At 35.9% G+C, this 14,012-nt stretch overlaps 1 protein-coding gene across 1 annotated transcript; it reads right to left on the reverse strand.

The window, feature by feature from the left end:
- Positions 1 to 697: 697 nt before the first annotated feature.
- On the reverse strand, positions 698 to 6,457 carry LOC137837392 (ADP-glucose phosphorylase). The gene is made up of 3 exons (XM_068646371.1): positions 5,818 to 6,457; positions 3,614 to 3,904; positions 698 to 1,256 (listed from the first exon to the last, which is right to left on the reverse strand). The coding sequence occupies exons 1-3, from the start codon at positions 6,271 to 6,273 to the stop codon at positions 990 to 992; spliced, it is 1,014 nt and encodes a 337-aa protein (XP_068502472.1). The 5' UTR covers positions 6,274 to 6,457; the 3' UTR covers positions 698 to 989.
- Positions 6,458 to 14,012: the final 7,555 nt, after the last annotated feature.

Consider the following 14,012-nt stretch of genomic DNA (forward strand, 5'->3'; position numbering starts at 1 on the left):
TAATTTTCTATAGATTATGATGGTTGATATTATCTGCAGTTGAAATTTGGACATCTTGTGATCCTAATCCAAATGGTTGGACTAATAACAGCAGCATATATAGCTCACAAAAATATTAAAGGTAGTTATTGAACCAGCACACAAAATTTCAACCAGTTACGGCAAGAACACTCTACTAACTTAACTCCCTATGCATCCAGTTCATACACGTGCTGCTGACATAGTCTCCATTAATGGAGATGGTGACGGTTGAGTGGTGGGGCTTAGAAGGAACTCACAGAATCTGACACTTTCTACCGTACAACTCATTCAGGAAGGAAAGTTTAAATATACAATAATTGTGGACTTCTTTTTTCTTCAGAAAAAGCAATTAGTGCTTTTCTTGTAAGCTACAAATAGTAACTTCTGAAAAAAAAAGTTCTTAGGATATGTCTTAGTTGATATAAAGAATTGAGTGCAATGGAGATCAAACATTTCCCTTTTTATCTTGTTCCATTCTTATTTTAGTAAATCAAACGGTGGACCTACTTTCTCATCATTCCATCTCCTCCACTTGAGAAAAATACTTTATCACAAATTCACTTTCATTTTTTAGGTTTAAAGAAAAAAGCGTGTATCATATCATGCAAAAGCTATATTATTTGCTTCAGGTTGACGTGGATATAAAATTCAGAGACACTCTAGGAAAAAGTTACCCTTGCCATAAAAATCCCCCAATTTATAAAAAATGCAGTACCCTTTCCTCTTTCTGCACAATGGCTTTCTCAATGATATACAAAGAGTAGTTTATTTCAATTTCAATGTTCCAATATCTCGAGGTTCCATGACTACAATCACTAATGACACATGTAAGAGCCGAAACTCCCTCACTAAGAAGCTCAGATTATAAAAAACTGTGACAAAAAAGCTTGACCCTCGTATGTGTATCAAAGAAACTTATTATTACCTAACAAGTTTGAGATTAGATTACCAATACGTTTCTACATGCTTTATCCTGACTCTGGAACTTTCACTTCCCTTAGAACCTTTGCAGCATCCTCGGGGAACACAGGATTTATGTAACACCCAGTTCCAAGCTCAAAACCCGCAATTCCAATTAGTTGAGGTACTATCTGTATAAACCAATGAGTGTATGCTAACTCTGACCCATTACTGTGAAGTGGACTAGTGTGAATCATATAGTTGAATGGTGGATTGTTCAACTGCAAAGACATCTTCCTGAGCATTAGTTTCAACAAACCTCCCAGTTCAACTGCCTGCAAAATAAATATTAGAAGTAATTGTTAATCTTTGGAACAAGAAACAGGAATAAAGGAGATATTCGTACATGTGTAAATTTACAGTAATACCAGGTGGATCGGTGCTATGTTATGCTAAACATCTAGCATTGCAAATTCCACAATGTGTACTAATAGTTTAAGCTATCTGTGTGCTATGCTAAAGATAATGAATATGGATTACAACATAATAAATCCCCAGAGTTCTAGTGCCCATTAGGCCCTAAAGCATTACTTATTTATCACTGTCCACTATAGATAGATCTCTTACAAGGATATCAGCATCCACTTCCTAATTATTTCCCTGTTCTAAGTTCATCTGCAGAAGCATCGCCAGCGTCTTCTGCAGAATGCAGCATTTTCTGACAGCAGGACCAGATAATCAATATAACAGACTGCCTGCCAAATTCAAAATTTTCCTCTTTGAACCTTTTATCCTTTTGCAGGTCAGAAACATGAAGAACTTCCAAGCTAGCAGTTCGTCATTATTTCCAATATTTATATTGTTTCTGAGTCCAAAAACTCCATGCTTTTCAGATTTAGCCTCAGTCACTAGATGAGAAAATAGATTGGGCTAAACGATGTTTTGTCAAGATAGGCCTGGTCTATTTAAAGAATTTACACTGTTTGTTTCTGTATATTTACTGTTCACGTAAAGAAGAGGAATGTTGAGATTTTGACCCTAAAAAAGGAGAAAAAAAGGAGAAAGATAGGTCATAGTTTGTCTATTAGTACTTTGTCCTTCATTTTAATTATATGTTAATTATATGTTCACAGCAATTGGTTGAAGAAGAACAGTGGAAGAAAGTGAGCACAATCTATGATGTCATAATTGATTATGTCCAGAAGGATAATCGATTACGGACTTTCAACTGTTTATTTACAGTGTGATTGGATATAGGAATGTACTATTTATGTGGAAGTAAAGAGAGAAGAAAGTGTATTAGAAAACGTAAAACACAAAAATTGAAACAAAACTGTACCATTAAACTTTCTTCCATATTGTATGAAGATTTGAAAGAAAGTTTGATGATCCATTATACGTAATGTATATTTAGTGATATATGTTTTCTTTTTCATCTCTTTCTGTTCCATGTTCTCTTTTCTTCCTTACAGTTGGATTGAGGAAAAATGAGTAAAAAATAAAAGAAAATGAGTGAAAATTTTATAATAGATTTGATTAAGGTAATAGAAAAAAAATAAAATCAATTGGATGATATTATGAATTACCAAAATACCCTTGTTTCAATTTTAATAAGAATAAAGATGAACAAAAATTGAAGGATGATTAATTATGAGGTTATTATTTTATAAAATTAGAAATTATATTAAAAAAATAACATTTAAAATTTAATATATTTAAATAATTAATTGAAGATTATATAAAAAAAATCACATACCAAATATATTTCCCTTGTTTTCACATTATTTTACTTTGATAATGTATAGTGACTAAATTTATTAATAGTTGGATAACCTATGTAAATATTTATAGGTTTAATAAAAATTTATTTCATATTTCTTTAATTTTATATCATTTTTAAATTATACAATAACATAATATTTTATTAATTATTTTTTTCCTCACTTCTTTTATGCAATTAGATTGTTCAAGGGAATTAAATTTAATGCTTAAGAGTATTTTATTTTCTACAATTATTTAAAATTAATTTGATAGTCAAACATTTAAATTAAAAAATAATAATTTTCGGACATCCCTGTGAACATATTCTATAACTTTAACAAATAACTGGAACATTTCATAAGGAAGGAAGTGGCAACAAAGCAAAATGTTATGGATTTTTTTAGGCTTGGCTTGATATTTTTAAAAGCTTGACTTAGCCTACTTAAAGACCTATTTAGTTTTTAGATATGTATGACCTATCCTTGACTAATAATAGTCATAGGAAAAATAAAATTCTATTTAAAACAAACTACTAAACTACGAAAATTTAAACCACTACTACCCGATGCACGAGACAAGGTAGAAATAGGTTGATCTGACATTATAAGTGTCGTGTTTAACTTTATTTACATGATAGAAACTGATTTTTAAGGTTTAATATCATGATAACTTATTTAAAAATTTATCTTGCAATAAGATTCCAATGTACCATAATGGCAATGGATACAACTAAAAGTCTAACAACATTTCAGATCTATTTGTTCAGACACTTCAGTATATTTCTGTCACATGCAATGCAATCAGCCCATAATAGGAATAAGTGTCAAGTCACAGAAAATAACTAAAATTAAGCCTTTAATTCACTCCACATACCAGATGCATTATTTGGCACCTAAGAAGCAAGAAGAGTTTGCAAATAAAGAAGTGGTACCTTTTCCGCATCCAATTCATGGAAGTGAGCAGAGTGGTACCGAGGAATAATCCATATCTCAAAAGGAAATGTAGCAGCAAAAGGAACCAGTGAAAAGAAGTTGGTAGATGAATCAATCAAAAGATCTTCACGTTGAATTTCACAAATCAAACATTTCCCTGTCTGATCAAAATGATCTTTCATACTAGCAAGACGGGCAGATACAGTAGGTGGAATAATTGGCAAGGCCATCATCTGACTGTGAGAATGACTCATTGATGCACCAGCTGAAGCGCCATGGTTTTTGAACACCTTCAAAGATTAATAAAAACAAGTTTACAAGATAAAACAAGTGCAAGAGGAAGAAAAAACAGAAAATTATTTATGCAGAAATGTGAAAAACTTGATCAATTTCAATTATTAATGTCAAGGTAGAAAATGATGGAAATGCAGGCATGTAGCCAGTATCTACCATTTGATTAACACAGTGACAACGTTAACCAAAACAGTAAATAGATATATTGTCAATGATGCAAATTAGGCATGCAGCCATTTCTTGTGGCTTAATTGCTCTCATTACCCAAATTAAATCAACAATTATACTGTCTAGAAGCCGTAGTACACAATTGCGCACTGCAACAAATCTAAAACATATTTATCTGCCAATAAATGCAAGATCCACACACACTATTCCCAAATTTCACAAGAGTTTATACCTTTCATTATATCAACACATATATTGCATACTATTACATCTAAAATTCCTGCCTCAGCTTTTGTGGAGCAAGCAAGAATTAAAAAATGATAAAAAAAAATCAAGAGATGGAAAACAGAAAGCAACTTCATGCATTACACAGTCAAAAAACATTAATCCCCATAAGAACACAACCAACAAATTCATCAAAGACAGAGGGTTTCATTCCCACACACCCTTTTTAAGCAAAAAGAACATCTTGGTGCACAAGCAGTGCTCAAAACATCACATAGTAATGCTAAAATATAAAGCATAAGGATTAATGAGGCAGACATAATAAACATTGTGAGATCACAGACGTTAATGACTAATTCAATGTTAGCTAGCACATAATTTCACATTTTATTCATAAGATTCATCAAAGACAAAGGGCTTCATTCCCACACACCCTTTTTAAGCAAAAAGAACATCTTGGTGCACAAGCAGTGCTCAAAACATCACATAGTAATGCTAAAACATTAAGCATAAGGATTAATTAGGCAGACAAAATAAACATTGAGAGATCACAGACGTTAATGACTAATTCATTGTTAGCTAGCACATAATTTCACATTTTATCCATAAGATTCTTCATCAATATTCAAAGTCTGCAAGGAGGAAACAAATTTTATTGATACACTTAAGTCATAATTTACACCATTTTGAAACTAATACGACATTTTACCCTGATAGTGAATAGAACTTAGTTCCTCGAAGATATAGTGTGGTAAAGTTCTAAAAACCAGTCTGCAACCGCAAGTTAGTTTTTGGACCTTCAACAACTTCGTTGTAAACATAATCGTGGCCCTATCAGCTGCATCTGTACCTAGTTTTACTACAACCGTAACCACTATCAAAAACCTTGAAGTGTGAGTGATATTTATGCCTGAGGTCCTTAAATGAGTAGTTCTTTAGTCCAATTAGGACCTCTTCTGACCAACTTTACAATAAACATTTCAGAGAGATAAACAAGAAGAAAAAATGAAACAAGTTTCTCTATAAATTAAAATTTTCTTATGCATAAACTAATTTGTAATTTTCTGTTCATATAACTTCTCTAAATTTTGATTTTTAATTAAGTAATGCATAAATTAATTGAAAAACATATCTCATTTTTTCTCTCTCAGAAGTATTTGGGGAAAAGTTTGTCAAAACACATCCTTGGTTTTCTTATCACCAATATCAAAGACAAGTTCTGTATGATGAAATACACATTTACAGACAAAGTGCATGACTGAACAGCAACTGGAAGAGATCAAAATATTTTCAACAATTCCCTCCATCTTCCTTTTGAGCATTGGAATTCAGTAATGTGCATTGAAATTCACACAAAAAAATTCCCAACTTCTGTAAAAAAAAGTAGCCTAATTTGACCAATAAATGCAATTACCAAAGTTCCAAACTCATCAGACAATGTAAATTCGAAGAACAAACACAACGCCGCATCTTTCAGGTGCTAATTGTGAAAATTAGGAGGCTCGTGCGAGCAAACCTGCACGTATTGAATTGATTTATGGCTCGCGAGCTGCTGGATTCTCTCGGTATAAGCGAGGAGAACTCGGCCAATTTCCGGAGGAGGCAAATCGCAGAGCTGAACCGGGTGAACCGGAGTCTCTATGACTACATCGTGAAACCCAAACCCGGTCTGGAGTGAACCGGAAGGGGCGTGTTGGGGTTCCGGGAGGGTGCGGGAGAGTGCGGGGTAGAGGTTCTGGATGACCCGGATTTTCCAATCGGGGTCTCGGGGCGGGACCCGGAAGATCTCAGGCGCGCACTCGTGCTCGTGGCCTATGCAGAAGGGGCACTGTTGGTTCGGGTTAGGGTCGGTGGGGGACTTGGACTTGAAGTCGGAGGGTCGTTTGGCTCGGGCGGGTGAGAATATGACCCAACGGTTCCACACCGCGTCTTTTCTCACTTCTGGGTCTGTGTTTCCCGAGGAAGAGGCCATGTCTTGCTGTGTTCTTATTTCTTATGGATCATTACACTCTGCTTTTGCCTTTTCTCACTTACCACTTCAACATTCTCGAGTATCTCATTCGTCTTTTCTCTTCTTCTTCCGAGGATTCCTAAGTTCGGTTTGGTACCCAACCAAACCGAAAAATATAATTGTAAACGAAAATTTTGAAAATATTAATAAAAGTAATATCTTAATTTTGTTTTTATTAAGAATATTGTTGTTGTCGAGATAAAGTCGATAGGAATTTGGATGGATTGTGAGTGGTCTTCTTCAAACTTTAATGATTTAGTTTTCAAGTGAGGGCTTTACCTGCAGAAAATGACGTTTAAGTCAATAAGAACATCAAGTTTTGGGTTACATAGTGCTAAAGTTTGAGTTCAGATTACTCTATGTGAGTGATCATCTATTTATAAGCTTTTATAGGCTTGGATCTTTGACACTAGTTTCTCCAGGTTTTAATATGTCATATTATAGTATTCTTTCATAAAATCTGAATATCATGAACATAAATCGGAGTATTTTATCATATAATCAGAGCATTTATGTAATATAAGCATGAATATTGTGCAAATAAATCAGAGCATTCAAAGAAGTTGTTGGGATATTGTGAGTTAATAAGATTTATTCTCATAATATATTTATCCAAATTAATATTATTACATGATGATAATTATGTGGAGATTTATAATCCCAAAAATCATGGTGGCATTGGCCTTGGACCACTTGGCGGGTCGGACTAATCCGTATATGACCAACCAAACCCAAGACAGTACAGATCCCCTAGTCTTGAATCGAGCGAGGGAATGAAAAGGCTTTTCGAAAATGTTATATCTAACTCCAACCAATCAATATATTTATCTTGAAGAGTAGTAGAAATTTTATGCAATAATAATCAAGTTAAAAAAGTCAAACCTTTTTGGTACATGGCTTTTGCCATTTCGTTGAAGTCTTTTGCAGCTAGATCTGACCGCTAGTTAGGTAAATTCTTCAAAGCAATAAATCTTTAATAAAATCAAATTTAAAATCAAACATGTTTAGGCTCGCATATTTGATCCAAGTATTGTTCCAACCAGATTCATTTTGTGTTATTTTTTTATCAAACTTCTCAGGTCCAAGGTGGAGAAACCCATATTCAATTCTGAGTTGCTTTTTATCATACTTCTCGGGGTTCGAGGTGGAGACAACTAGATTCAATTTCAATTTGTTTTTTATCGGACTTCTCGAGTTCGAGGTGGAGACAACCAAATTCAGTTCTAAGTTGTTTATTATCGGACTCCTCAGGTCCGAGGTGGAGACAACTAGATTCAATTCTAAGTTGTTTTATCGGACTTCTCGGGTTTGAGGTGGAGACACTCAGATGCAATTCTAAGTTGTTTTTTATCGGATTTCTCGGGTCCGAGGTGGACACAACCAGATTCAATTCTAAATTGTTTTTATCAGACTTCTCGGGTCCGAGGTGAACACAACTAGATTCAAATGTAAGTTGTTTTTTTATCGTACTTCTCGGGTACGAGGTGGAGACAACCAGATTCAATTCTAAGTTGTTTTTTATCGGACTTCTCGGGTTTGAGGTGGAGACAATCAGATGCAATTCTAAGTTATTTTTTATCGAATTTCTCGGGTCCGAGGTGGACACAACCAGATTCAATTCTAAATTGTTTTTTATCAAACTTCTCGGGTCCGAGGTGGACACAACTAGATTCAATTGTAAGTTGTTTTTTATCGTACTTCTCGGGTACGAGGTGGAGACAAGCAGATTCAATTCTAATTTGTTTTTTATCGGACTTTTTGGGTCCGAGGTGGAGACAACCAGATTCAATTCTAAGTTATTTTTTATCGGACTTCTCAAGTCCGAGGTGGAGAAAACCAGGTTCAATTCTAAGTTGTTTTTTATCGCACTTCAAGCAACGAGATGGCGAGCCACTAAGGATTACCTCAAAAGTTGTTATGAGGTATATGTCTACGTCCAACACCCAAATGAAGAAATGGTGGTAGACGCCTTCGTGAAAGGCCTCCGTGCAAATCCGTCTAGCGAGTTCTTGCTTAGTAACAAAGTAGAGTCAATGACGGATATTCACGATCGACCCTCAACCTATATCGAAGCCAAGGAGGAAATCCATAGAAAAAACACGGATGAGCGACAGAGACAAGGGAAGTATATGGACAACACTCGGGAAGCTCGACCAAGGATAATTGACGACTTACTCGGATGACGACCATAACAGAGGTATGTTCCCTACATAGCCCGACGTGATAATGTCAAAAGGATGCAACTTGTGCCCCAGCCTCCCTGTCCAAAGTTCACTTTATCTCGTAAGCGACTCTTAGAAGAGCTCAACATGACCGCTTTTAGGACACCGCTGGGATGCTTAGTGTGATTTTCACCAAGTACATGGACACGACTCTTCAGGATTTTTCAAGAAACATTTATAGCCCACACTAGAAAGATCTTGGTGATTTTAACATCATATCAAGGGGATTTTTGGAAGGATGAGTTATTACAACAAGTTGAAACCGTTATTGTAGGGTCGTCCTATCTTTGGAAACACACACGATCAAACCAGTGTAAGCGTCATATCTTTGTTTCACGTTGACTGATCTAAAGGATATGTTTCCCATGAGAACGACCCCCCCGTGATTTTAACAGTAGTCACCATGGGAAGAAATGTACATCGAGTACTGATCAACCAAGGAAGTTTCGCTGATGTGATGTTTTGGAGCACTTACGAAGGTCAATCAATTAAAAAAAATTATGGAACCTTATAAGGTTCGCGGGGGACCAAGTAAAGGTTTGAGGCTACGTGGAATTATGTACAACCTTCTCAGATAAAGAGGTTGATGACTTAAGTAAATTTACTTGATGTACTCAAATCTCAACCATGAAGACTACAAAGTTGTGCATGTGTATGTGTTTAGGTAGATTTTGTTGAATCTTTTTCATTAGGCATTATGGTTCAAGACATTTCCAAGAAAATGTTTTAAAATTGTTATGTTTTTAAATCAGTTGATTCAGGTTTTTCATCGGCTAAAATCACTTACACTGAAGTCTTGTGACTTTAGTAAAGTATATTTAACAAGTTGAATTATCGTATCAACTGACTAAAAATACTAAAGTCTTTTTAATGATTTAAAAGACAAATTTTTGTATCCTTCACCTTATGATACAACCCAACTTTACAAGAAGATGACTGATGAGAATCAAATAAATGAGGCTTTTATTAATGAAGGAAGAGGACATTCGCCTTCACATTTGAAGTTCTTCCTTCTAGTCTTCTCAAAATTAAAAGAAGACATAAAATAAAGATGAGGCCCAAGCCCAAAGCCCAAGCCCAAGCCCAAGAAGGCCAAAGCCCAAAAAGCCCAAGTCCATCCCATGAGGGGCAAGGCCAAGCATTAAAGAGCATCATTTGATTTACTCTTGTAGGAGGTGTGGATATTAAATAAGGAAGTGTGAAAATGTAAAATAAAGTCACATTATCCATGTGACTTAGGAGAGTAGGTGTAGGTGTAGTTTTTAGGAGGTGTCATAGTAGAAAAAGGTCACACCTCCCATGTGACTTGTTTTTGGTGAGAATTTCAAATGAGTTTATTTGAATTTTCCCACCTATTTTCCAGCACCCTCACACTATAAATAAAGGTGCTTACCTTGTAAAATTCAGATTTGAATTTTGAATTAGAGAAACTCTACTCAATTTGAGAGAGAATTGGAGAGCTTTGTGCCTTCCTCACTTAGTCTTATCTTGAGTGTTCTTGGTTACCTCAAGTGGCGGCATAGCACACTCATCTTGGAGTCTTCATCCTCTAAGTGGCGTGATCATCCAACCAATCCCTCCATCTTCATGAGCTTTCTCTTCTCCTTCCTTCCTTCTCCTTTTATGTTCATGTCTTAGCTTGTGTTCTTTGCATTTTCAGTTCGGTATTCTAGTTTCCTTTGCTGTTTTGCTTCGGTTCCTTTTACATTTGTTGTTCCTCTTTGCTTCTTCTTCATTTCTAGTTGTTGTTTTGATTCAATTGACAATACATGGATCTTCCATGTGAGTTTGGATTTTGGTACTAGTCTTGGTGAGTTCTTGAACATAGAACCTTGATCCAATTCTATCAAAAAGTGTCTACCTCATATCCAACTCAAGTTGATTCCTAAGAATGTCAAGAATCATTCATATCTACCTAGTGGAATCACATCAATGACCAAGGGCACAAAAGACTATTCACACCTAGGTCAGTCATCTCAGGATTAGAGACAAGACCCCACCATCCCTCAGAAGATCTTCAATAGAAAAAGACCAGACATGGACCAAAATATCAATTATTCTTTCTTCTAGTCTTTTTACAAGACAAGATTATGTAATAAATTGGTTTCACATTGGCCCAAGAAGAAGAATAAGCTAGTTTAGGCATCTAGAAACCCTAGTTTCTAGAAGATCACCCCATGTGTCGCCCATGAGCTAGACTCTCTTAACCTAGCTTTTAGAAAGGCCATTTTAACCTAGTTTCTAAAAGGTTTTCCCCTCCATGTGTGGCACCCTTGGCCAACCCTAGGTTCTAGAATGTTTCCCTCATGTGTCACCCCTTCTCCACCTCTCTTGTTCACCAAGGCACTTGTATCTATAAATAGGGTGTCTCACCTATTGTAAATCACATTGAATGAATAGTACAAAAACTCTGCTTGAGTGATTCTTAAGTGTTCCTAAATTCTTTTTATTCTCATATTGGCAGAGATGGCTGCAAGTGGCGACTCACATCCTAACTCATCTTGGAGCTTCCTCCCCCAAGTGTAGGAGATAGAGGTGGAAGGAAAGAAATTCAAGTTTGGTGTGTCTTTAAGGGAGAGCTTGGAAGCTATGTTGAAGAAAGTATTATCCAGAAACATAGATGCCTTTACATGGTTGGCTGCCAACATGTTAGGCATCGACCCTGATTTTTATGTCACCACTTGATGATTGAAGCCCGTATAAAGCTAGTTGTGCAGAAGAGGCAAAAATTCAACAAGGAAAAATGCTTAACAATTAAGGAGGAAAGTCATAAGCTGGTGGAGGCCAATTATATTAGGGAGATTCAATATCTCGAGTGGTTGAAAACGTTGTCATGGTAAAGAAGTCAAGTGGTAAATGGAAGATGTGCGGGACTTTACAAACCTAAAAAATGTTTGTCCTAAAGATTCATATCCAATGTCTAACATAGACACTCTAGTGGACAACATTTTAGGTTGTGGTCTCCTCAATTTCATGATACTTTTTTTGGATACAATTAAATTAAGATGCCCCCTCGACGAGGAAACAAATATTTATGGCTAAGATGACCAATTACTACTACAAAGTAATGTCTTTCGACCTCAAGAATGCAGTGGCAACTTATTAATGATTGATGGATAAGATTTTGTAGCCCATGATCGATAAAAATGTTCAGGTTTACTGTTAGAATTAATGACTTAACCAAGAGAGGGGGTGAATTGTTTGTCAAAAGATTTTCGCAAAGATTGAATAAGAATGAAGCTTTATCAACAATCATAGATTAAGCAATCAAGGAAGTCAATCAAACAATGTAAAAGAAACTGTTTATGGCACCAGCAAAAACAGAATTAAATCAAACTGTTTATAAGGAGTGAGAGAGAGAAAGATTACTCAGCCAATTTATACTGGTTCACTCAACCTTGAGCTACATCCAGTTTCCAGAAAACCATTGGGTCCCACTAGTAACCAATCACAGATTACAACACACATAATCACAAAAAGGTGATCTTGATACCACAAGAACCACTCACCCTCTTTGCTACACACACCTTTAGTCAGAACACCGTCTAACTTTACAGGTTTTCACACACTTCACAAGTTTATAAAAGAACAAATACAAGAATCATGAAAGGAACATATTACACCTGAATTTACAGGAATCACAGAGCTCCTAAAATCAGACCTTGAACTAGTGCACAACTATTTAGCAATCTTGCAAACCTTTGAATTTTTTTTCTCAAAATCAATCTCAATCTCACTGTATTTGATATCTTTCTTGTTGTTTTATTGTTTTGAAAGAAAAACCATATTTATAGCTCTCAAAACTAGTTGTTATAGGCATCCATCATGAGGCAAAATAGTTTTGATTTAATTGCAAAACAGATTAACAGGATTTTGAAAAGCTATTATGAAATGTGACAATCAACTGGTTGAAAAGTTGTTTTAACCAGTTGAATTGGTTAGACGGTTATTTAACCAAGTCAAAAACAATTTTAAAACCTTTAAACAAGCTAAGTGACAAACAACCGATTATTTTGTGGTTTCAACCGATTGTTTTTCTCTTTGCTTAGAAAAACACTTTTCTCTTTTAAAATAGATTGAGTTAGCTTGTGCAAGGGACTAGAAATGATCTTTACAAGAAATCTAAACAACCTAGACTAAGCCCAAACCAAAATCAGCACAACTTCAACCTTCATCATAGATTTGAAACATCAAAGCTTCCATGTTCTACACTTACATGGATGACATGGTGTTAAGCTTGGAGAAACTTGACACTCAATTTTCCGATTTGGAGGAACTGTTTAAAACAATTGGGAAACATCGGTTGAAGCTCAACCCCGAAAAATGTGTTCATTACATTCGGGCAAGAAAGTTTCTAGGGTTCTTGCTCACTGAAAGATGGATAAAAGCAAACCCAAATAAGTGTGCAACCATCATTGACATGAAGAGCCCTGCTAGTGTAAAGGAAGTTCAACGTCTCACTGGTAAGATGAACGCCTTATCACTTTTTCTTTCTACTAGCAGAGACAAAGGCTATCATTATTTCCAATGTTTGCAGAAGAACGAATGATGTTTCGGTCAAACGAGTGTGGGGAAGCATTTCTAAAATTAAAGGACTACCTCTCTAACCCACATGCAATTAGTAAACCTACGCTAGATGCTCCAATTCAGTTATACTTCTCAGTCGACTAAGTAGTAAGTTCAGTAATCGTCCAAGACAACAAAAGGGTTCAAAATTCGATCTTTTCATCAACAAAATTCTACATGGAACGGAGACACGATATAAGGCCATGGAGAAAGTTGTTTTAGTTGTTGTTTTCATCGCTAGACAACTTCTTCATTACTTTTAAAATTTTGCAGTGATAGTTATGATGGATCTCCTTATCCCATAAGTTCTCGGCAAGCCTGACATAGCATGAAGAATGGTAAAATGGGCTATCGAACTATCAATTCGATATCCATTATGAGCCTTAAGGTCCAAGCTAAGTGCAAGTAATTAATGATTGTGTTGTTGACATAACTCCCGAGAACCCTCCTAGAACGAATGAAGATTTCAGATGGATCCTCTCAGTGGACGGAGCATCCAATTTGAAGGGAAATGACACATGAATTATCGTTTTGAGATAAGTCCAGGCTCAGGTGGAGACTAGAGGCTTATTCGACACCAACCTCCCTCCAAGAGAGCTTGGCAACTTCACCTTTGTAGACTTTGACCTTATTAGCAAAGAACTTGTCCTTCTGGACAAGCTCTTGTTGCAAGTTGGACAAACAGTCGTCTTGCTCTGCCAGGCGAGTCTCTTGCTCGACGACCTCCTTAGTCTTGGCATCCAAGAGTTGCTCAGCTTGCCAATGGAGGGCTCAGAGGCTTTTTGAATCTCTTGTTGCAAGCTCACCATCTTCTGTTGAGTGTCCTGCTTCTCCTGTTTGACGATGGTTTCTTGGCTCCGTAGTTTCTTCGAGGCCAAGCAGCTTGTAGCCAAAGTTTGCCCAAACTGCTTC

The sequence above is a fragment of the Phaseolus vulgaris genome, chromosome 4 (genome assembly GCF_000499845.2).
Source record: "Phaseolus vulgaris cultivar G19833 chromosome 4, P. vulgaris v2.0, whole genome shotgun sequence".
In the NCBI taxonomy this organism is placed as follows: domain Eukaryota; kingdom Viridiplantae; phylum Streptophyta; class Magnoliopsida; order Fabales; family Fabaceae; genus Phaseolus; species Phaseolus vulgaris.